At 38.5% G+C, this 24,449-nt stretch overlaps 2 protein-coding genes across 3 annotated transcripts; one reads left to right on the top strand and one right to left on the bottom strand.

Moving 5' to 3' along the window:
* Positions 1-343: 343 nt before the first annotated feature.
* On the top strand, positions 344-10,039 carry abcg2d (ATP binding cassette subfamily G member 2 (JR blood group)). Its single transcript, XM_028604442.1, has 15 exons — positions 344-543; positions 1,618-1,677; positions 1,785-1,899; positions 2,409-2,561; positions 2,651-2,808; positions 3,503-3,654; positions 3,847-3,948; positions 5,220-5,470; positions 6,978-7,060; positions 8,128-8,217; positions 8,349-8,470; positions 8,581-8,735; positions 8,852-8,941; positions 9,578-9,690; positions 9,892-10,039. The coding sequence occupies exons 1-15, from the start codon at positions 344-346 to the stop codon at positions 10,037-10,039; spliced, it is 1,992 nt and encodes a 663-aa protein (XP_028460243.1).
* Positions 10,040-11,995: 1,956 nt separating this feature from the next.
* Positions 11,996-24,196, bottom strand: pkd2 (polycystic kidney disease 2). Of its 2 annotated transcripts, none has more exons than XM_028605526.1 (15): positions 23,400-24,196; positions 22,678-22,791; positions 21,391-21,524; positions 20,258-20,508; positions 19,890-20,114; positions 19,043-19,271; positions 18,767-18,937; positions 18,473-18,654; positions 18,267-18,387; positions 18,072-18,170; positions 16,552-16,673; positions 16,309-16,426; positions 16,043-16,203; positions 15,600-15,747; positions 11,996-13,124 (listed from the first exon to the last, which is right to left on the bottom strand). In XM_028605526.1, exons 1-15 carry the CDS (start codon positions 23,827-23,829, stop codon positions 12,915-12,917), a joined length of 2,715 nt encoding a protein of 904 aa, XP_028461327.1. In that variant the 5' UTR covers positions 23,830-24,196; the 3' UTR covers positions 11,996-12,914. The 2 variants fall into 2 exon arrangements, with proteins under 2 accessions (XP_028461327.1, XP_028461319.1); XM_028605518.1 differs by having other exon boundaries at positions 11,998-13,124; positions 16,043-16,206.
* Between the last annotated feature and the right edge of the window lie 253 nt (positions 24,197-24,449).

Below are 24,449 nucleotides of genomic sequence, written 5' to 3'. Positions count from 1 at the left end.
CATGGGAAAACTATTTGGATGTTGAAAAATTGGTAATAATTAATTGCATTATTTTCCTATTTGGGTTTGTGCCAAAACCAGTGGTGCGTGTGCAATAGCTGGTTTAAAATTGTAAACCACATGTTGTAGATACAGGGTTTCCCCCAGGATTTTTTTTTTTGCTGAGGTGATACTTTAACCCATCCGTCCTTTGGTCAATATTAAATGTCATAAACAGTACCCATACATACACTATATGATGTTTGCTGTGCATGAAAACCTGAGATACATTTTGTCTATATTGTTTTGCACCACATCAGTAGGTAACAAATCAGTACAAGATTGATCACTGTCATTAGACAGGATGATGGAGAGAGCCAATCACATCAACATTGCAATGATAGAAGATATCAGCACCAACGGGACGGCCCCAGCTGAGGACCACAACCAGCAGCTGTGTGGCTCCACCGTCAGCTTCCACAACATCGAGTACAAAGTGCAGCTGAAGAGCGGCTTCTTCTGCAAAAGGAAAACCAGTCCCAACGAAATACTGGCTGACCTCAAGTCAGTTTGAACAATTACACCCTCTTTATCTGTTTGTCTTTGTCAGTTGTATCTGTCTCTTTACATGCTTGTCTTTCTCTTTTCTCATCACTCACACAGAAATGCTGCGACTGTTTCAGAAAAACAAGACTCACATTTACATAGAGATCTATTGTTGTTTTCTCTAATCATTTACTCACAGAGTTCAGTATGTATTGTTGTTGATATGGTTTTACAGATTGCTGCTTAACTATTCTAATTTACACGCACTCAACACTGCTTCAGATTAAGCACAAGCATTTTCTTAGCAAACAAGACCAACAAATATTTTTAACTTTCGAAAACACATAGCTCAATTGATTATTTTTGGCTAAATATAAAAATATACAGGTCTTGATTTTGAAGACCGTGTTACAGTGAATCCAGTATGGCTCAGTGTATCCTTGTCCAAAGCAGAACAATAGTGAATAGACTCTTACATTGGTTTCTTTCTGATGGTATTAAATACAGCTGACATTTCCCATGGAAGAATGTATCATTTCACACAAGTTTTTGGGCCTTTTCCTTTCTCAGTGTTAATTATATGATATTAGGCATGGTTTCTTGCATATAATCTCTCTAATGCACCAAAGAGCAGTCTGCCAGGGAAACGAATTAAATACACTGCCAGGCTTTTATTCAAGTCTTTTAATTCCGTTTTAAACGAGTGACTCTTTCTGCTGCTTTTGTGTAACTTTTCTCTCTGAAGTCAAAGGATTTGCCTTTTTCAGTACAGATTTGTTTTGTGTATGCAGCTTTCAAGAAATATTTATAAGATCTGTAACACCTGCAAAAGTCTTTCATGAACATTATTCTATTTAGGATGAGAGAAAATTAATTTAGAAAAAGTGCTATATGGAAAAAGTGTTTAATTAATGTCCAAAAAAAAAAAAAATGACATTAATCCACTTTCTTTTCTCACTCCTCACAATTGTATTGTAAAACTGAAACAGTGAAGTGCAAATCTTAGATTATGAATGCAAACCATTTAAAAGTAACCCAATCTTTGCCTTTAATTGAATTGGTAACAGAGAGTTCTGTGTTATTGTCTTGCAGTGGGATTATGAAACCTGGCCTCAATGCTATTCTCGGACCGACTGGAAGTGGAAAATCTTCGTGAGTATCACACTGTTCTCTAAGAAAAAAAATATTCCAAATAGTCACCTGCATTTGTTGTAGACACATTTATTGAGTATTGTTTATGTTTTGTTTTTGTCCGAAAGATTCTTGGATATTCTGGCTGCAAGAAAGGATCCTTCAGGTCTCTCAGGAGAAGTACTCATTGACAAAGCACCACAGCCTCCAAACTTCAAGTGCCTCTCTGGCTATGTGGTTCAGGTGCATTTGAATCCTTTTAATTACTTAAACCTGCATGAACTGATTTTTTTTGGCCACTTGTGTGACAAATATTTGGCTCTTTAGCTGCTAAATGCTCCACTATGTTCACCAGCTTGTCTGCTAACTTTGTCTGTCTGGTGTTTGGTGCTGAACAGGTAGTGTACACTCTGTTTATCAGAGCTTTTTCACTGAAGACAGCTGCCTGGAAACTACGCTGATGAGAGCTGTGAGAGTGAATCCAAACAGTAAAGTTCTGGGCTGTAAAACCCCAAACATGTGCCGAAAGACACTAAAAAGCTCCGTAAATCTGAGGAGAACTGCAGAGTTGGGTGATTGAGCCCTTGTTAATATAAAAAATATTGATTATAGCAGTTTTAAATACAGGGTTTGCTAGTTTCTAAACTCTGCAAGGTCAACATGCATTACAGGTCTGTGGCAATGTAGACTACAAAACAAATTATCTTCTCTGGCTCTGACCTTTGACCTCAAGGTCTTGTCTCCCCTCATAGGAAGATGTGGTCATGGGCACCCTGACTGTGAGGGAGAATCTGCGTTTTTCTGCAGCACTGCGGCTGCCCAGCTCGGTGCCTCAAAGTGAGAAGGAGGCTCGTGTCAATCACCTCATTAATGAACTGGGTCTCACCAAGGTGGCAGACTCCAAGGTAAATATACACACATGTCCCAATTACTTATCTAACCCTCAAGACATCAGGTAAGAGTCAGGACGGACTGGTGTGGGTGTTTCCCTCAGGTGGGCACACAACTGACCCGGGGAATCTCTGGAGGAGAGAGGAAGAGGACAAACATCGGCATGGAGCTGATTATTGATCCTTCCGTTCTCTTTCTGGATGAACCGACCACGGGACTGGACGCCAGCACTGCTAACTCTGTCCTGCTGTTGCTGAAAAGGTAATAAAAAAGCTCCTCTGCCATTCCTCTGACTTTATAATATGTTATGTTCAGAGTTGATACTCCAGCTCTGTCCGTTCCCCAAAACCACCCCTGTATCCATTAAAATGTTATTTAACACTAAAAACATATTTGATTAAGATTGCATTTAGTATCTACTGTAATACTTTTTTTTTTATTTATTTATTTAATTTATCATTTATCATTTTATTAAACAAAGAGCTGCCTCTTTGGACTTAAACCATTTCCAAATTGCAGAACTTGATATTAAATGTAATTACGTTGAAATACACATTAGCCTATTGGTGTATTGATCAAACAATGTAATGAATGTGCCTGTTTAATCAATGACAAATTGTTCATTATTCCCACAAATTTATAAAAGATAATGTCACAGACCTACAGTGTGGAGTGTGCCACAATTACTAATTATTTTAGACTTTTACAGTGTTTAAATATCATTAAATAATTGATACAGTTTTAAAAAAAAGGAAACATAGAATATGCTAATTTGTAACTATTAATTGAATATAATGAAACAAAGAAGTAAAAAGTAGGCATTGGAAGAGTTTTTGTTTTAGCTGTAAATCTTGAATTTCATTAAAAAATGAAAAGTAAAAATTTGTTTTTGCAATTAGAAGGCATCTTTTTTGTATTCACTATTAAAATATATCTTTACTATGTGTCTTTTCAGAATGGCCGGTCATGGAAGAACCATAATTATGTCCATCCACCAACCACGATATTCCATCTACAGACTGTTTGACACTCTGACTCTGCTGGTTGGTGGTAAAATGGTGTACCACGGACCAGCGTCAAACGCTTTGGACTACTTCGCCAACATTGGTGAGTAGGTGGAAACTTATTATCACCACAAGATACCATCTTTATATTGTTCCTGATGTCACCTGGAAATAAATCTAGGTGGTTGTGTTTAATACTTATATGGCAATAAATAAATCAGAACATAAAATAGTCTTCATAAAACATTGGACTTGTATTGATATGAAACATGGATCATTCTGATCTGTGTTCCAGGCTATCCCTGCGAGCCCCACAACAACCCAGCTGACTTCTTTCTGGATGTTATCAATGGAGACTCCACCGCTACAACCATGACCAAAGTGCCTTGCTCTGAAGGTAACGCCATTTATAAATCCCTCCATGAATGCCACTGTCAAGATGATGTCTTAAGCAACAAATGTCTGTCTTCATAATAGGAAGGATTTGTAAACATGTAGACACATTTCTTTTGTACAAATTCAAGTTAACATATAACATGTAGGTGTTTTACCCCCTCATATTTACTTGAAGCTTTTCTAATGTAACTAGACTGAACTGTCTGTTTTACTTTTTGTGTTTATAGATTTAGAACAGCCTTTATTTACTAGTTCAGAAAGCTTAAACTTTATTTATATAGCACCTTCCAACAAGGTAATTTACATAAAATTAATTTAGAGTTGATATAAAAAAAGCATAAGGAAATATAAGGACACATAGATTACATATTGAAAGAGTAAAAATAAAACAGACTAAATAGAAAAATAAATATTACAGTTCAAAGTGGGGCAGTGGAGCTGCTCAGTGGCCAGCAGATCAGACTGTGATTATACTGGGTAGCTTCCAGGTATGAATGTGGAACTGTGTGAATGTGATCAGGGCGTTCCTGCAAAAGAGAGGCTTCCTCTCAGCGAACCTTCCCTGAATAAATAAAGGTAAAAAAGAAATAACAATAATTAAAAAAAGTTGAATATAACAAGGAAGCCATTGTATAATTCAGTCAGGTGCTGGTCAAATAGGCATTTAACACATAAAGAAAGGGATTGCTGTGCCACAAAAAAACTTACCAACTTAAAACCTCTTGGTATTCATTTTAACATTCTGCAAGTGGATGTTCATCGGGCTCTCTTGTCAAGAAAATGACAAATTTATCAGAATGAGGAGATGATGTATTGCCAAGTAAGTAACAATTACTAGGAATGTGCCTTGTTGGATGGTGCATATATAACCATAAACATTATTAAAAGGAAATAAATGTAAAAGAAACGGTAACATAAATAAACAAATGTGCAATATAACAATACTTGTTAAGAAAGCAAAGATGTTGATGAATGTGCAACAAATTCAGGAGATAAAGTCTGTGCAATGTACAGGTAAATAGTCCAGGATATGTGGTTTAGTGCAGGATGTGCAAAGATGTTGATGTTTGTGCAAAAAGTTCTGGAGATATAGTTTGTGCAATGTACATTATGTAGTAAAAGTATAGTATTGTATATGGTAATTATTCTTCCATTCCACGTTAAAAGTCCACACCATTATGTTTTTAATAATCTAATGCTTTATGGGATTATTGGTGTCTATTGTAAAAGAGTATTTCAAGTACTTAATCCTTCTATGTCTCCTATGCAAAGATATGGACTTTGCAGAGCTCAGCGACTCCAGGCAGAGCATTGAGGAGCGCTTGGTAGAGGAATACAGGAACAGCAGCTACTCCAGCGACACAAGAGCTGAGCTGGACCGCATCGTCCAGGATAAGAAGTGTATCTCATGTTCAAAATCCCGCACCATCACCTACAACAGCTCCTTCTTCCACCAGCTACGCTGGGTTCTTAAGAGAACCTTTCAGAACCTCATGCTGAACCCACAAACATCTGTGGCCCAGGTACATCCCCATTACTCAGTTAAAACACAAAAATACATCATCTTATGGTAAAAATTTGACAAGTCATAAACTCAAAGCCATGTGTTGTCACATTACATTCAAATAACATGAAATAAATATACAGAGTGTCTCTTTAATAAATTCCTCTTCACTTTTCCTACTTGTGGAATTGTTGTGGATTAGTTTCAACTTGCGTTTTCCAACATTTGAAGGCAGATTTTTTTTTTTATTTTACCTTTTAACAGATCCAAGCTAGCTGTTTCCCAGTTCCAGTCTTTATGCTAAACTATGTTAACCGGCTGCTGGCTGTAGCTTCATATCAACCATTCAGACATAAGAGTGGTTTTGATCTTCCCATCTAATTCACCAAAAAGCGAATAAGTGCATTTCCTAAAATTTTGAACTGTTACTTTTAAGCTACTTGTTTATGTATTGACTAATTCATTTTAAAGTGATCAGTCAAATGTTTTCTATTCTGACTTTGTTCTGGCTGCAGCCGCTACATCTGCAAGTGTTTAAGCAATAGCTTCCCCGTTACAACTTTAATAAGTCATGCTCCAAAAGGCAAAAACTATGCACAGCACAGCACATCATTTTCTTTTTATATTTATTTATTTTATTATTTTATTATTATTTATAAGTCACCTCAGTATTTTGCCATCAAGTCTCAACTAAGTTAAGCAAGTAAATTTCGTTTTGAGACTTTAGTGCGACTCAGGTCCAAGTTCCAAGTCTACAGCTCTGACAGATAAATATTTAATTAACGTCTCAGTTTTCAGGTTAAAGGTTTTAAACATGATTGTGTGCCACTATCACAAATGTTATTTTGTTTAAACACTCCAAAGAGTGAAAAGCATGATCAGCATCATCATGAACAGGATGCACAGACAGCACTTTGGAGGGGTCAAGACATAATGCTCTCATTAGTCACCCCATGGCGAAATGGCGTCAGAAGTCTCCTCACTTTAAGAATTATTAACAGCTAATTGGCCCTAAACAAGTCAAAATAATCCTCCAAGAGGGGCTCTAGGTGGCGTGGGCGCCCGTAATCGGCTTTGATGACTATTGTGACCCCACTCTTGCCTCTTTGGTCCAGGATCTGAACTGATATCATATCTGGCCAAAGCCCCTTGGCCCTGGTCCGGGACTCATCACATGATGGCATCATGACCTATCACTCCACTGCACCCCTTTCACATGAGGGACTGTGGGGAATGAGGTGAAAAAGGCTCAACCTTATTAGCTTATCCCTTCACCCTGGGAACCGCTTAGTCCCGTCATAATCTGTAAATTGTTAGGATTAAAACTTGTGTCGCTTTTTTCACTCTTTTCCATCATCCTCCCCCACCACAGGTTCTGGTTGTTCTCTCAGATAGGCCGGTGTGGAGGAGGAGCAAGGTGTCTACTTGACCCCTGACCCTTAGAAACACTGGCTTTTCTGTCAAAAAGGACAGGACTTTTTAGATGGTTGTCAATGTGTCTATTAAACATGTTTTTGTCTGTGCAGCTGGGAGTCAACATTTTCCTCGCCCTCATCGTAGGAGCCATTTTCTTCGGAGTGAAAGACGATCAGAGTGGTGTTCAGAACAGGTGAGAGGCCTGCTGAAATACACACTGCACGTGTCCTCAGAAATCCTCTTTTTTTTTTTAACATAACATCCTAACCTAACATCAATCCTAATATATTTACTGAGGTCATACCCTCTGTATTATTTCTGGTAGTTTGTGTTTTTTAGATCATTCTGAACACAATTCAATATTTTTTAAGACTCAAAACACTAAGATGTGGCTTCTTTCAGGCATTAAATTTTTTTGAGACATTATTTTCTTTTTTTTAGCAGAAGAGAAGGACCTGGACTCATTAATTCCAGAGTAATACATAATAAATTATATAATAACTAACCACTTAAACCACCGCCATCCCCAGACATTCACTCTGTCAGGGAGCAAGCATCATAAAGTTAAAAATGTGACCTTTTGGTATAGACCCTCTTAAAAATTGTATTTATTAAAAAGAATTTACGGCAACTGGGCTGACTTCTGTAGCGTCAACAGCATGTTTGTAATGCACAATCTAAAGCTATTCCTTGCTAAAACAAATCGGTGCATATATTATAATGTGCACACAGATATAATATTTAGATTATTTCTGTTAATCTAGAATATTACGTGGCTATATAGTACAGACATATTGATTATTGTTTCCTAATAATTTGTCAGGTTTTTTTTAGGCAGTCACTAGCTTTTAATAAGGAAGTGTAAAATGTAGAGCAGTTCCTGCATGGCTAATCCTTTTACCATGTTTTATTGTGCACAACCTGGTACTCCCAAGCCCAGTGAAGCATGTCAGACATCTCAATGGTCTCCCTCCTTTTTTCTGTGCATGGTTCAGTGAAATATAATGACCTGATGTCATTATTTTCATGGTCAATGCATAGGCAGTATGGCAGACACCACTTTATGCAGCTTAAATGTCTCAAGTTATTCACCCCTCCCTGCTTAATTGGGTGCAGGGCCATAGTGAAGTCACCTTCTAAGTCCCTGTATGTACATATGGACCACACCACATCTCTCTGTAGAATTCCTGGAACCAGTGCTTATAGATACAAATTGCAATAAAAGCCTAAGAGAGACGTAGTGATCTGTTCTTCTTGCAGGATGGGTGCCCTCTTCTTCATCACTACCAACCAGTGTTTCAGCACTGTGTCAGCAGCTGAGCTCTTCATCATCGAGAGGAAACTGTTTGTGTATGTACTCTGTCAGGAAGTCTTGCAGGAGACTGACATCACTATGACATCTATGTGGATAGTTCAACATCAACTTTGATTTGTGTGGGTAGAGCTAGGATTTGATTTCTGCATGGGTTTTCTTGTGACAGGCATGAGTACATCAGTGGCTACTACAGAGTGTCTGTCTACTTCCTCTCTAAGATCCTGTCTGACATCACTCTGCGCACCATCACCTCGGTTATCTTCAGCTGTATTGTCTACTTTCTGATTGGTAAGAATACTCGAGATTTCAATCTTTGAGCACTAGATCAAATGCTGTATTTAAATGCAGATAGCTCAGCATTTATTCTCTAATAACAGTGTGTGCCTGTGTCCACTCAGGGCTCAAATCCACTGCTGCAGCCTTTTTCGTCTTCACGCTGACAGTGACTTTGGTGGCCTACACGGCCACAGCCATGACCATGGCCATCTCAGCTGACCAGAGTGTCGTGGCTCTCGCCAACATCCTTATGACCATCACCTTTGTCTTCATGATGGTGAGAGACGCAGCGGCACAGCCGCCCTAATGTTATTAGTCACACCTGAGATTTTCCTGCTGTGATGTCAAAATGTAAGCTGTGAAAAAGAGCTCCCGTTTTTGTTGTGTTTTTAGATTTTCTCAGGTCTCCTGGTGAACCTACCCAGCATCATGGACTGGATGTCTTGGCTGAAGTACTTCAGCATTCCTCGCTACGGCCTTGCAGTAAGTTACAATTAAAAGGAAGGTTTTGACAGGAATTAACTGCAATAAAAGTAATAGTAAGAACTATATGTTTGTAGTTCAAGAGAAAGGAATTTATGCTAAAAAAAAAATATTTAATGCAGCTTTGATGGTTCACATCTTCACCAGCATACTCACCATGGGAAGAAGGCTAATATAAACACTGTGTACACATCATCTGATTAAGCACAAATTGAGCCAACAATTATGTCAGCACATAGACATGATTTACCCAATATATTTACAACATTTGAAACATACAGTTTGAAACCAAACCCCAGAATAGTAATTAATGTTAGTGCCAGATAGATGTTGGATTGTTGTGGCCGACACACATATATCAAACAGAGCCACTGTCTGCAAACTACGAGTACCTAAATACTGCCTAAAGCCTAAATAATGTGGCGGAAAGCCTCTCATGCAGCACAAGTTGGTTGTACAGTTAAAATGTCCGCTGTCAGAGGACTGTGAACACCTCCTTACAGAGTTTATTATTTAAAATCAGACCATATTCTTCATTAATCGCCATAGTTCAGCATGCAGTCTTAGTCTAGAGTCTAATCTTCTATATTTACTTTGATCTGCTCAGCATTCTTTGACTATGCCGTCTATGTTCAGGCCTTGAAGATCAATGAGTTTGTGGGTTTGAAGTTCTGTGACGAGGCTGTGATCCGAAACACCAACATTTCGGCTACAGTGACAAACTGCAGTGTGAGCACAGTCGGCCTGACGTGAGTAGACCTGCATGCTGTGTGTGTTCTGGTTGTGTCTTACTGGTCTTATTGGTTTTTAGTGACAAATGACTGACTTTGTGACAAAGTCTAGCTAGTCCACAGTGCCAGATGTTAGAAGTTGACTTTTTTAGAATCACAGACGTCATTCCAGTTGAAAAACATTTATGAACCAAAGAAATCTGAAATGTGTTATTTCAGATGTACAGGAGAGCAGTATCTGGACTACCTGGGAATAGAGTACACCACCTGGGGACTGTGGGAGAATCATGTGGCTCTGACTGTTATGACGTTCGTATTCCTTGTCATCGCTTATCTGAAACTTCGCTACATCAAGAAATTCACTTAAATATGCGATTATGAATCTTTTATTTTTGTCTTCACATAACCAGGCCAGTTAATATTCACCGAAATTCTCACCATTAAAGGAATAGTAAGATATTTTAGGAAAAAAACACTTGTTTGCTTTGTTGCATAGAGTAAGATGAGACGACTAATACCACTCTCACTCTTCACTGTTTCCCCTGCCGGGATTAATAAAGCATGTCTTCTTCTTCATGTTTGTGAAGTATGGAGCTAGAGCTGGGAGGCAGTTAGCTTAGCTTAGCATAAAGACTGGAAGTAGGAGGAAACAGCTAGCCTTGGCTCTGTCCAAAGTTAAAAATAGATCGACCAGCTCTAAAGCTCACTAGGGCATCCGTTGGTTGCCTGGCAACCTCACGTGATGACAGGACTCTGGGAAGTCACTGCGTCTGGCTGTCATTTGCCAATAAATAGTTATAGCATGTATCTCCGTATAGAACCACTAACTGTTGGTTTAGCTTTAGAGCATATTTTTGAACTTTGAAAAGAGCCAGGCTAGCTGTTTCCCCCTGCTTCTTTATGCTAAGCTAAACTAGCGGTAACACAACATAGACATGTTATCAGCTCATAAAGTTGATATGGTAAACATGTTGGCAGACAGTAGCTTATTTACACATCCAGCAGACAGAGAGTGAGATTTTAAATGTATTTGGCTTATCTAGTTAAGCTAGCTAAATGCTCTAGCTGTTTGGTGCTGAGCAGGAAGCGTACAGTTAGTTTTTAGAGCTTTTTTGGTGAAAGCAGCCCAAGACTGATGGTATGTGAGCAGTAAGAGTGAAACAAAACAGTAAAGCTGCGTGACATAAAACCAAAAGTGAGTTGATAGTAATTTGATTCATTGTGAATATAAAAATATTGATGATTAGAGAAACTTTATTGTAAAGATATAAGAGGGTTGATCTTCTCATCTAACTCTAAGTGAATACGCAAATTTTCCCAAAATGTACAGTATATTTCTTTGAGTGTGTCTACGGTTTGTACTTACAAATTTGGATATTCAGTACAGGTAAAATACATACCTGAATGTAAACATCAGTTTTATCATCTTTGGTAAAAACCATGTGTCTCCAAAATGTTAACTTTTTAGGAGCTAATTGCTGACAATATTCTTTAATTTCACATTATTGGAGTAGTTTTAAAAGCCCAACAGAAAAGAGTTTTCTGATGCGTAGGAATTTCAAGATTTTTCACAAGAAAGGACATGGATAAATGTGTGATGTGTTTCTTATTTATGAATGTATTATTTTAAAATCAGACTTTACCTTTTTTTCTGTACTTTTGTAACTCAATAGTCTTGATTATTCAGCTTTCGTACAATTTCCTAATCTTTCTTGATTTGAACTCAGCACTGATTATTTGTAATTGTAGATATTGTAGAAGGATATCACATAGAAACTACGTTTGTGTTAAGCTTTTCTATTGTTCCAAAGAAAGGTTCTACATATACATTTATATTATGATACAGCCTTTTGAGAACATGTATAAACATTTTCATGTATCATTGGTCTCTGTGGTTGTTTTTTTTCTCGGTGTATTGTGTTTTGATGTTACCTAACAGTTATTCTGTTGAATGTGTTTAAGTGTTAATAAGGATCATATTCAAAAGAATACTTGGCAACACTTTATTTTACAGGTCTGTAATTTTTCTAATAATTTCCAAGGAAGTTTGTACTTTTGTAGTAATATTGCGTTTATTGGTATTTGTCGGTGCACAGCAGGTCAGCAATTATTGACAATAATATATAAATACATTATATATAGATATTTACTTTGATTATAATAATAATTTTTTTTATAATAATGGAGCTGTTCTTTCAAGGGAATCAGCAGCTAATTCTAAACTCAATGCAGCTAAATACAGTAACTGAAATAACACAATGTTGTCTTTATTTCCTCCATAATTAGTTCTCTCTATTATAATCTAATGTTTTTATATTTAATGAAGACGTCATCCTAAATATATATAGTATGTGGTATTGTCAATGTTAATATGTTTAAAAAGGAAGACAGTGTTTTAGATCCTTTTGTTACTGAATCATATTTATGGTTGTTGTCTTGTCACTTAAACTGAATCATAATCCAAAACAGAGAAATTATATTTTAATAACACTTTATTTGGCATAACAGATTTAAAAAAGAAATAGATTGTAAAAAACAAAAAGTAAGGCACAGAGAAAACATAATAAATGCATGGGTTTCCCATGAACACTAGATGCACTCCAAATCGAAGTTTGTTTTAAGTTACAATATGTATCATAAAATGATAATAAGCTATTTAATTTGAAGCTTAATTGATGTACAGAGGATGAGTAAATATGACAGAATGTGCCACACTTGTACCTATTGTGTATTAAAATGATGAAAAAAATAATCAGCATAATTAACAGTCATAGAAATGTCTTTTTGGTATTTGTGTAAATGCTGCGATGTGTGGATACAGTAATCAAAAGCAGGTGAGCATATTTCTCATGTAATACTAAAATCATAAACTGTGTATTCGCTGAGTACAACTGAATATGCTTGCAGGTTGGTGTATTATATCCAATACTGTGCATAATACTGTGATGTAACACTGTACTGTACATCTTCATTATTCTTCTGCTGTTAAAGTAATACTTGATAATAGCTTAAGTGAATACTTTTAGATGTCTCAGAGGAGAACCTCACTCATTTTCAGTGCATTTAAATATTTGAGGTGAAGTGCGTTTGATTTGATCACCTCCTTTTGAAATATGTCAAGAAATGGTATCTTTTCTTTTGCAAAAATGGTCCCACATCTTCAGTTACTTGTACCGCTGCAGGGAAATTTCCATTGGAGAGTTTTCTTGCCAGAGTGGAATATTCTTCAGCGGGCCAAGTCCTCACACATGGCTACCTCCGTTTGTGCTTGTGTCGAGGCCGTCGGTGGACAGGGAGGAGGATGGGCGCGGCCGGGGGCCGACAGGAGTGGTGGGCTGTGGGTGGCTGACCTGTGAGACCATATCATCAGACTCCCATCGCTCCAGTTCCTCCCTCACTAGCCTCTCCATCTGCTCCCTGTGGACGTCTGTGTCCCGTCCCAGACGCTCATCCTGACAGAAAACAACAGATTAAGTTGTACAGCTTGTTTACATGCACATAAGAAATCCGATTATGCAGGATATCTGACAACGTGCACTTTTGTAACCTGGTAACTATAAATCTGCATATACCGTACATGACAGTATTCCCATTTCTCCCCAACACCCAACTTTATTATGGAAGCATGGCTTATTCATTTATTTATTTTATTTTTATTTTAAAGATTTTTTTGGTCATTTCAGCCTTTAATGGAAAGGACAGCCAGATATGAAAGGGGAGAGAGAAGGGGAAGACATGCAGGAAAATCATCCAATCGACCTTGTGCGTCGAGGTATAGGCTACACCTCTTATTTATTTTAATTATACTAGTGATTTAAGATTTAAGTAGAAAGCTAGCTGAGGAAATCTGGATTTTCTTTTCCTCAAGAACAGAAACTGTTCGAGGAATTTAAGCCAGTTTCTCTGACGTTACTTAGTGAGGTGGTACAACACATGAAACCTACCAACTGTCTCTTAGACATTGTTCCCGCCAGAATGGTGAAGGAGGTTTTTAATTGCACCATTGGGTCGAGTCTTCTTACTTTTTTTAATTCTTGTCTTAGCTTAGGCTCTGTCACAGCTGCCTTTAAACATGCTGTGGTCAGGCCTCTTCTTAAGAAGCCTAATCTTGACCCCACAATGTTGTCCAATTTTAGACCAGTCTCTCATCTGCCTTTTCTGTCAAAGGTTTTGGAAAAAGTTGTTTTTATACAGTTACAAGCCTTTTTACAGAAGAACTCTGTGTTTGAAAAATTTCAATCTGGTTTTAGATCACGTCACAGTACTGAGTCTGCACTGTTGAGAGTACATAATGATATTGCCTTGTCAGTAGATGCCGGGAATCCTACTGTTTTAGTGCTTTTAGACCTCACAGCAGCTTTTGACACAGTAGACCATGCAGTCCTCCTCTCTCGCCTTGAAAATTGTGTAGGCATCAGAGGCTCGGCACTTAAATGGTTTAGCTCCTATTTGGCAAATAGGAGCTTTTCTGTCATGATTGGGGACCTCTCCTCGTCAGCTGCTCCTCTCTCTTGTGGGGTACCCCAGGGCTCAATTCTTGGCCCCATTTTGTTTTCTTTATACATGTTGCCTTTAGGGGCTATTATAGGAAAGCATAACCTGTCATTTCATTGTTACGCAGATGATTTGCAAATCTATTTGCCTATGAAAGCTAATGACAGTGTTGCACTACATTCCCTGCTTAGTTGTATGGCTGATATTAAGTTGTGGCTTTCAGAAAACTTTCTTAAATTGAATGAAGATAAAACGGAGTGTATTATTTTCAGTGCTTCAGCCACGCAAGATGGTCCAGCTTTGAGTCTGGGAGCTCTGGCATCCTACATTAGGTCATCTGTCAAAAACTTGGGGGTTACTTTTGATTGCAGCATGAAATTTGACAAACAGATCAGTAATGTTGTTAGAATGAGCTTTTTCCAGCTTCGTCTCCTGGCTAAAGTTAAGCCTTTCCTGAACAGGCATGATCTAGAAAAGGCGATCCATGCTCTTATCAGTTCAAGATTGGATTACTGTAATGCTCTTAATATTGGTCTGAATCAAACCTCCATCTTACGTCTTCAACTTGTACAAAATGCTGCTGCTCGCTTTTTAACAAATACACCTAGACGTGCACATATTACTCCCGTTCTCCACACTCTACATTGGCTCCCTGTGCGTTTTAGAATAGATTTTAAGATTTTGTTGTTTGCTTTTAAGGCCTTAAATGGTCTGTCTGAAATTTTAACTTTGCGGGAGCACAACCGGTCATTGCGTTCTTCAAATCAGCGAGTTTTAGAAGTGCCTAGGTCAAGGTATAAACGTTGGGGTGATCAGGCTTTTGCAGTTGCTGCCCCGAGACTCTGGAACAAATTACCCCCTGATATTCGCACTATCACAGATGTAGCTCTTTTTGATCCAAACTCAAAACGTATTTGTTCTGTCTGGCCTTTAATACATAGCAGTGGTGTGACAATTTCATTCTTTTGTTTCTGTGTAACCTCTGATTTTACTATTGTTTATGATGTTAAGCACTTTGGATACCTGCTGGTTTTGTAAAGTGCTATATAAATACATTTTGATTGATTTGATTGATTGAGAAACTGTGTTTCTTCTTTTTTCTTAAAGCCGGCTGTAACCCAGTTAAATAAACTTGCAATAACAGATTTTTTTGGCCACTTGGGGGCAGAAGAAACAAGCTGTTGATATATTACCACCTTTTAAGATGCTATTGCAAACTTGTAATCAGTTGCCTATTAACACATCCATCAGATACAGAGCAACATTATTCAAGTATATTGAGTCATATTTCTGGCCTCCTTATGAATGCAAATCAAAAATTCCCTCTCTTTTTAGCTCTGCGTTTGGTATCTACCAACTCTTCAGAAACATATCTGTCTCTTTAGCTTCTAAATGCTCCACTATGAGCTGACTGCATCTCCACTGCATCTCACCTCCATGACTCCATCCAGCAGTCTGCCCAGCACATCTCTCCTTTTGAGTTTAGCTCTCTCCATAGTTTCCAGCTTCACGATTACAGCATCTATCTTGGACACTATACTGCCGATGGAGTGCTCCATCCTGTCCACACGTCTCACCAGCCTGAGAAACACGGAGCTGTTAGTTCCCTTTATTTGATTACATGTTAAATGTGTCACACTACTACAGCCATAATCTTTCAGATTAGTATGAAAAACCTAAATGTATGTACAGTACCAGTCAAAGGTTTGGAAACACTTTCCTATTCACTTGAATGAGAAAGTGTATCCAAACTTTTGACTGGTACTGTATGTATTATATAAATTGTGTATCTATGATTCTGACACTGTTATTAGTTCAACTTGTCTTAATGATTAACCTGCACGTAAGCTACAGTATAATAGTAAAAGCTCCATACACTTGAAACTCTTCATAGGAGACACCCCCTGAGCTGCTGCCACGGCGTCGAGAGCTGTGGCCGCTATCCTCGTCATCGTCTTCCTCCGAGTCGTCCTGGGTACGAGGGAAGCTCCGCCCGCTGCTGGGTCTAGTCAGCGAATTGCGTTCCAGATCCAAGTCCTCCTGGCGAGCGAGCAGAGACACACTGAACATCGGCAGGCTGAGTGGCTGAGTGTACGCTAACACATACATGCAGGGTAAGTAGCTGTTGGCATCACCACTCACTCTCTCTTTCTCCAGGTCGTCTCTCATCTGCTGGTGTTCATGCTCCGTCAGCTCCTGGTCGCCATCGCGATCATACTTGGCAAAGATGGCCTGAATCTCTGCGTCTGTGTGGCCCTTTCTAAGCAAGGATAAAAATCAACAACACACTCAGGACACTTTTTATATTTACAAAACCAAACCCAAAACATTGAAATAATATCATAATAGTTAATAGCTTTCAGCAGTATTTGAGGTTTTCTTCACCCTTTAAGGTCCTGGCGGAGTTCATCAATGTTTAGTTTGCCCCCGGCCTGGCGCAAACTGTCGGAGATGTCGTCTACTGCCGTCTTCTTCAGTCTCAACTTCATCAAAGCTTTGTTACAACCCTAAAAGAGAAGAACACTTTAACTTACATTTTTGGACTTAACTAAACAAAGCAGATACAGTTTAAAGGGGTGACAGAATGATTATATAGGGTATTTCACACTGTTCCTTAAGACCTTCTAATAGGGTATGTAACATTGGTTGGGCTGAAAATTGCCCGAGTGCTATTCTATGGGCCCCTAACTACTCTGTGAATATGGCCCTATTTGTAACAAGAGCTTTTCTTCCAAATATGGTATGCTCATGAATATTTAGATGACATTCACTTCTGAGACTTTTTTATGCGAGAAATCAACTATGTAAAGCTCAAATATGGGCCGTTTTACGAAAATGTATGGCTAATTGCAAATTTGGCAAGACGTGTCGGACTTAAGGAGCTCCACACAGTCTGACAAGAAAGTGACAGCCTGGACTACCGGGGGCTCCGCGGAGCTGGCCGGTTGCCGGCATAACTATAGTATATTTACAGTTTGAATTTCGTCACGCCACTTATATTACAGATACCCCAAGGTCTTACAAAGCTAACACTTGTTTCCGATTTCAATGTAATGCATTTTTGTGAATGTGAGGGGTTTCATTAGCTGCTAGCTTCCCTTTAATCCTATGGGTAATATTTGCGGCTAGCTAGCTACAATTTCGGCATAACTATAGTATATTTACACTTTGAATTTTGTCACGGCATGTATATCACAGCTACCCTAAAGTCCTACAAAGCTTAGCTAACACTTTTGTCCGATATCAATTTAATGCGTTTTTGTGATTTGCAGAGGAAAGGGGTGTCAATGGGATTTTGAGGTTCTATGTATGTCCTATTTACCCACCAAACTGTTGTTATTCAACTATGACAAGGTAAAATCGGTTTTGCATTCTATCACCCCTTTAAGGTAATACACAAACTACACTTCTGTAAAAGTAAACTAGCAAACATGTTCCCAGGATCCGATGTTACCTGCTCCCGCTGTCATTAAGATAAAGTCACTCTGTATCACTTTTTGTTATGGAGCTGACAATCTTTGATACCATTCTGGTGTGTTACCTGAAACATTCAGGATTTCCTGCAGCGTTGCGACTCACATCAGAAGAAACTATTTCAGTTTCATTAAATATATCAAGCTTCAGGGAAAACAACCAACCACTCCACTAACAGCTTGCCTGGGGGAAACCCTAACATTTTCAATACAATATAATATTTTCAAGACAATATTCTTTTTCTTTTCTAATATTTTTTCTAATAACATTTTTTCAATATCTGTATCTCTAAGTGTGTACAACCAGACCCAAAAATTGCAATATTGGGAGTAGCTTCTGGAGCTGTTATCTTATTATTGCCATGGCAGCTTCTGTTGATTTAATGGATTTTATCTGCCCTGACAAAATGAATGATACATGTAGTTCAATACCTTTTTAATGAGATCAGTCATTTCCATCTCAGTCCTCTGCTGGGACATGTCGGCCTTCACCTCAGAGTATGTGTCATTAATGATGGCCAGGAACATGTTCTATATAGACAGGATGAGAAAAGGTGTTCTTGTGTTAGTGAGGAGGCGCATGCAGACAACATGAACAATTTTAACACAACAGATGACCCTACTCACCATGAGAATAAAGAAAATGAAGAAGACAAAGGTTGTAAAGTAGATAGGTCCGAGAACTGGGTTTGCCTCCTCTATTTCTGAGAACTCAAAGTCTCCCAGAATGATACGGAACTGAGTAAATCTACACAAACAGAAGCAACATTTTTAAACAACAGGAAACATCAGAGGTGCTTGTACATGTGTAGACTATACTTTGAATTACATACATGCTGGCTTGGAAAGTGCTGAAATCGTTGACTTGGGTTCCAAACACCAGGTAGGCTAGCTGAGCATACGCCAGGAAGATGATGAAGAACATGATGGCAAAACCGACAAGGTCTTTGGCACAGCGAGACATGGTGCCAGACAGCTGACTCATGGTCTTATTGAAGTTGATGAACTTAAAAAGCTAAGAGATGTGAGAAATTATCAGCATTAGTCGACTTTACAGTAGTTTGGTTCTTATGTTTCCACTAAGGTATCTTTGGAGTGATTATGAATCTATGGGAACAGATGTATACCTTGACCCAGGAAAAAAAGACGATGACTGCGGCCACGTTATTGAACTGAACCTGCAGGTTGGCCAAAGGCTCAAAGCTGGGGTGAGCAGTGTGGTTCTCCAACAGGCCTTTCAGACGGTTGCCAACCATGGCTGTTCTGGTTATGTTCATGATGATGGCAACAACACTCAACTGAAAAAAGAGCAGACAGAGCAAACAACAAACTCAGTCAATCCGGTTAAAAATGACTATATATTGACTTTAGTAATCCCAGAGTAATACGACTTTGATACACACCACGACAATGAGAACATCCAGACAGTTCCACAAGCTCTTGAAGTAATGCAAGCGGTGGATGCGGATCTCCAGCACTTCCTCCACCACGTAGTAGAGGATGAATAGACAGAATGCCACCTCACACAGACCCACAAAGTAGTCCCAGCTGTACACATATCGTATCAGACGCACTGTTTGGAACTGCCAGGAAGTCACCACCCCACCAGTAGCAGGGAACTCCACCAACAACCTGATAAATGCATCAAATCAGATCAACTATTACTATTCATACAATGTTACTTTTATATTTTGGAGATAAATTAAGATTCTCCCAACAATTTAGCGAGAGGGATGTATTAATTTTTCCCTTTTCAGACTGTACTGGGTATATCAAATAATTGATTTGTTGATTGACAGAAAATTCGACAGCACTTTTGATAATCAATGAATCATCTAAGTCAGTTATCAAGCCTTTCACTATTCACTGCTTCTGATTCCTCAAACGTAGGGTTGTGTGCCTTTCCTCTGTTTCATATTGTTATGAATAAAATATCTTTGGATTTAGAAACGTTTGTCAGACAGGAGGAGCAATGTGAAGAAGTCACCTTGGGCTTTGAGAAATTGTTATTTGCATTTTTTTTCTGACATTAATTGAATAAACCAGAAACAAAATGTAAAATTGGGTGCCTTCTTAAAGAATGTTTTGCCTCTGCTAAAAGATTTTTTGTTGCATTTCATTTCTACCTGGTGCCATTGTTTTATCATTATTGGATTGTATATGTTCTTTGAACTCCATACCATGTCAATAAATCCTAAATCTAGAAGTAATCATAAGTCACGGCCCTGGATGGTGATTGATGATTCTCACCTGGCAATGCAGAAAAGGTTGATGTTCCCATTGTAGACCGAGAAGTCCAAAAACACCGCTCTGGTGCCTCTGTCCAACCACAGGTGGTCTTTCAGAAACTGCAGTTGGGTTGCTGACTCCTCTTTCGTACGAGACAGGTCTTGGTAGTATCCTCCACCTCCATATTTAGATATCTGGCCCCAATAACCGCTCCCATTCATGTTACTCTCTGCTGTATACACCCACCTGAGAGACACCAGAAAGAACAGATTTAGGATATAGACATTTGTTAGTGTAATACATATGATACAGATCTAGCCTCCTTTTAAAACTGATAATAAAATATAATTGAAAGCTATCAAACTGAATTGAAAAATGCATGGACTTACGCGGTTCCTTTCTTGGGGCCAAAGGAGGTTGTGTCTTCGTTGGTTGGGGTGTACATGTTGTAGCAGTCGTGAACTTCATCTCTCAGATCTTCGTGGATGGAGCAGGACTCGTTGCGGACTTTGACCTGCCGGAGCCGTGGCACCCCGAGGAGGAGGTTCTCATAGTAGATAAGACTCTGATTCTCTGGCAGGCTCTTATTGTTGTACCACACCTCCCAGTACATGCCATTGAGGAAAGGTCCCTCTGTGAACTGTAAGTAAAGGACAGTTCGGATTTCGACACAGAAGAGGCCAGATGGAGGTAATCAGACACGAGAAACACCCTGAAGGTTAGTTACTGTGATTTCAAATTTTGTTTACCACCCAAAATGCCTGGTGTCATCTTTTCTGCAGTACAAATAGTGAAGTTTATTATCAAAAATCAAGCATAGCACAGCTTCTGATAGTTCACAGTTTGGGGGATTTGTCATGTAAAACAATGATCTTGCTACAATCTGACTATGGAAAGACTTTACTAATGTGTTTAAGGGTTATAGGTGCTATGTATTTCTACTGAAATGGAACTACAATTGTGACCTGCATTTCCCATGTGTTCTCACATGAAAAAGCCCCAATGTACACTATTTGATGGCATTATGCTCCTATGAAGTTGTGAAGATTAAAAGCTTTTTTTTTTTTTAAGGAAGAGGTCGACCTTTTGGGAAATTTACTATGAACTTTCTTGCCACAAGAAGATTGATACCACTCTCATGACTGCATGGTAAATATGAAAGAGGAGATGCTTAGCTTAGCATAAACTGAAATCAGGGGAAACAGCTAGTCTGGTTCTGTCTGAAGGTAAAAAAAAACACCTACCAGCATCTCTAAAGCTCACTTATTAATTGGGTGGTGGCACCTTTAAGCAGAGCCAGGCTAGCTGTTTCTCTGTTTCCAGTCTTTATGTGTCTTTATGTGCTGGTTGAGCCTTATATTTAACAGACCGATCTAACTCAAAGCAGGAAAGAGAATATGAGTATTTTTTCAAAACGTCTAACTACTCCTTTTAATTACATTCAATGTGTGCAGAATGATAAAAAAATTACCATCTTAAAGACATTTTAGTTTACAAAGCAGAGATGAATTTTGCATTTTACCTTCCAGAAATCCTCCATGGTTGAGAGGCTTCTAAAAGAGGAAGGGTCCCCGGCAGACAGCGGTGTATCCAGGAAAAGCTGAGACATGACTTTGGTATAGTAGTACATATTGGCACTCACCATCCCATAAGTCACTGCAGAGCGAATCACAATATGACATAAACATTATTGAATGTATTATTCCTATTAGCACTAGCTATAGCACTAGCCCTTGTTAAAATGCAGAATGACACAACTTCTGAATTAACAGAGTGAATGTTTTTTTGTACATAAATGTGCTCTTTGCATCTAGTATTGACGAACACCAAAAATAAACAAAAAATTAGGTGACGCATTACGATTCTCTGTAGCATTCAGTATTCATCTGGGAGCAGCTCTGGAAAATGCCTGGCAGAATATGCCTCAATCCATTCTGCAAGAATGTCATTTCCTGATCCACCCTAAACCACAGTTTGGCATTTCGGTTGCAGCAAAAAGAGAGTAGAGAAACTTTACCATACGTTAAATGGGGGATTTCCATCTTTTTTTTTTTGCCATCCCAAAATGTGACCATCAAATTTGTGTTGGAATCTAAGCCACCTGATGAGTGTCGGAGATTCAATTAATTGTATTAATATTTTGTGCCACATTTCAACTGTCAATTCAGTTCAGTCCAAGACTAACTTTTAGGACACAAGCATTTACTTTATATATATATATATATATATATATATATATATATATATATATATATATATATATATATATATCACCTAAATGACACACATATTTATATGTATATATTTATAGTATTCTTTTTTGCAGTTACTATACAAGAAATAAATATACTTTACTGTCTTGAACTAACAGAAAATGATGCTATGGGTGCCGACTGACATACTAGTTAATTACTTATTACTTACTTTGGTTTTGGTTTTCTGAGGTTTAGTTTTCGTTCACACCCCCAAGAACAATTAATTTAAATTTATTTGCCACTTTAAAAAATTAAGCTGATTTAATATGCATACTAACTGTTTGGAGAATACCTAATTTTGCCATATTTCCAGTGTGAAAACACTACATACTACATACACAAAAAACAGATAGAATTAATATGAAAAATAGAAATGGGACAGTCAGTTTGAGAGTGGAAGGTGGGCTATGTAGTAACAGGGCCTTGTAGCAATTGATAAGACTCTGCTAGCACTTTTCCCCTAGGTTCTCACAGATGAGTGATTTCTGAAGGGCATGCCAACCAACCTTAGCATAAATCTTGTCATTTTGCAGGATTTTTGAGTGTTTACTTACAGATACAAATAGTGATGAGGAATGTGATATATGTAACCATCTCCCTCAGGACGTTCCTGAGGTACCTCTCTCGACTGTTGTCACTGTCCTCCATCAGCTCTGTGCCCCACAGAACTGCAAAGAAAAAAACAGTAATAGATAGTAACAGTAGTAAATCTTATATTACTGGAATTAGTTTAACCTATTTTATTCTGGTCCAGTTAATGTCTTTGTAACAAACAGTATAAGCTCTACATTTGGTTTGATGTTATATTTGTTTATATAATTGTTCATTTAAATTTGCTGACTTGTACGAAGCAATGTGTAACCTAGATTTTGAAAAGTGCTCTTGTAGAAAATTATGAGTATTATTATTATTATTATTATTATTATTATTACTACCACATAGCACTGAACTGTAGTAGTCTAATGTAGGGGCACTGATACTATTGGTATTGTTATCAGTGCTAACAATAGTGGGGAGTATGGGAATTGTAATGGCAAATGTTCTCTATATATAGTATGGGAAAAGTATTACTTTAAATCAGTGACATAACTCTAAAAATCTGATTGACGTCTTACTGTACAGGGGAAACAACTTGATAAACTTTGGTCGGCTTGATAAACTTCACAGCCCTAAACCATGACTACCACGTATTTATACATCAGCATTGTGTTACTATTCTGTAGATAATTAGTAAACTAGTCTATGAAGTTTACAAAGCATAAAGTGAGTGACTAACTTCTGATCTTTTGGAGTATCTGCTTCATACAGCCTCGGTGGTCATGCCTGTCCTGCTGCCGGGCATCCACTGTCGGGGTCGGGTAGAGTCCTCCTCGGGGGATGTGGGTGCTGCTGGCCGCGCCGGTGTAGCTGCCTAGGCCGCTGCTGCAGCTGCTGCTAGAGGCCGTGGACACCGACCTCCTCCCGGGACTCGCTGGAGGCCAGTCGGCTTCCATAATCTCATCCTCAGGCTCAAAACCCGGGTTATCCCGACTCCACGCTTGTCTTGACGGAGGAGACGGGGTGCCTATTACTCCTCCGAGCCCGAGGTCTTGATGCTGGATGTTCTCCATCTCTATCCCTTCGCTTGAGTCTAGTCTGTGCGGCAACCTGCCAGTCTGGCTCTGCGGTAACTTTAGCTGCTGCGGTCTGACTCGGGAGGAACTCATGGTCCAGTTAGCTAGCTATTTATTTCTTTTATCTAGTGCGGTGCATCTGAAAAAAGTTAACCGTTATGCAAAAGCGCATAGCCAGCGTCAGTAAGTTAGTTTTCACTCTCAACAAACCGCTAAGAAAACTTTCCGAGCTTCAATTGCGTCTCAGAAAGCGATGTCCTCCGTTATAAAGCAATGCCTTTAAAGCGTTTAAAGTTGTTAACGTTACCTAATAATCTATTAAAGTTGTTACCTAGTACGCTATTTACATGAAACTGACGCCCGCATCACAACGCCGTGTTTATGTGGAAGAAGAAGGATACTTTTCTTGCCCCAGGACAGCCATCTTGTTCTTGAACTGTTCCCCTAAAAACCCTCATTCTCATTTGTACGGGACTCAGATTACATTAGAAGTCATGGCGTCGCAGTAAAGGATGGAAAACACCTCCGTGGAAAAAATCATAATATTTCCTTACACATTTGTACGGAAGTTTGGGTCCATTTATATTATGTTTTCTTAATTTAGCTAACGGTTTGAATTTACACATTGGGATTGTTTTTGTTGATTCGTAATGATCAGAATTAACGCATAACCCTAAACCATAATAAGTAGCTATTTTTTTAAAAGCTTTTTC

The sequence above is a fragment of the Perca flavescens genome, chromosome 2 (assembly GCF_004354835.1).
Source record: "Perca flavescens isolate YP-PL-M2 chromosome 2, PFLA_1.0, whole genome shotgun sequence".
Classification (NCBI taxonomy): domain Eukaryota; kingdom Metazoa; phylum Chordata; class Actinopteri; order Perciformes; family Percidae; genus Perca; species Perca flavescens.
This window is presented reverse-complemented; position numbering and strand designations above follow the sequence as displayed.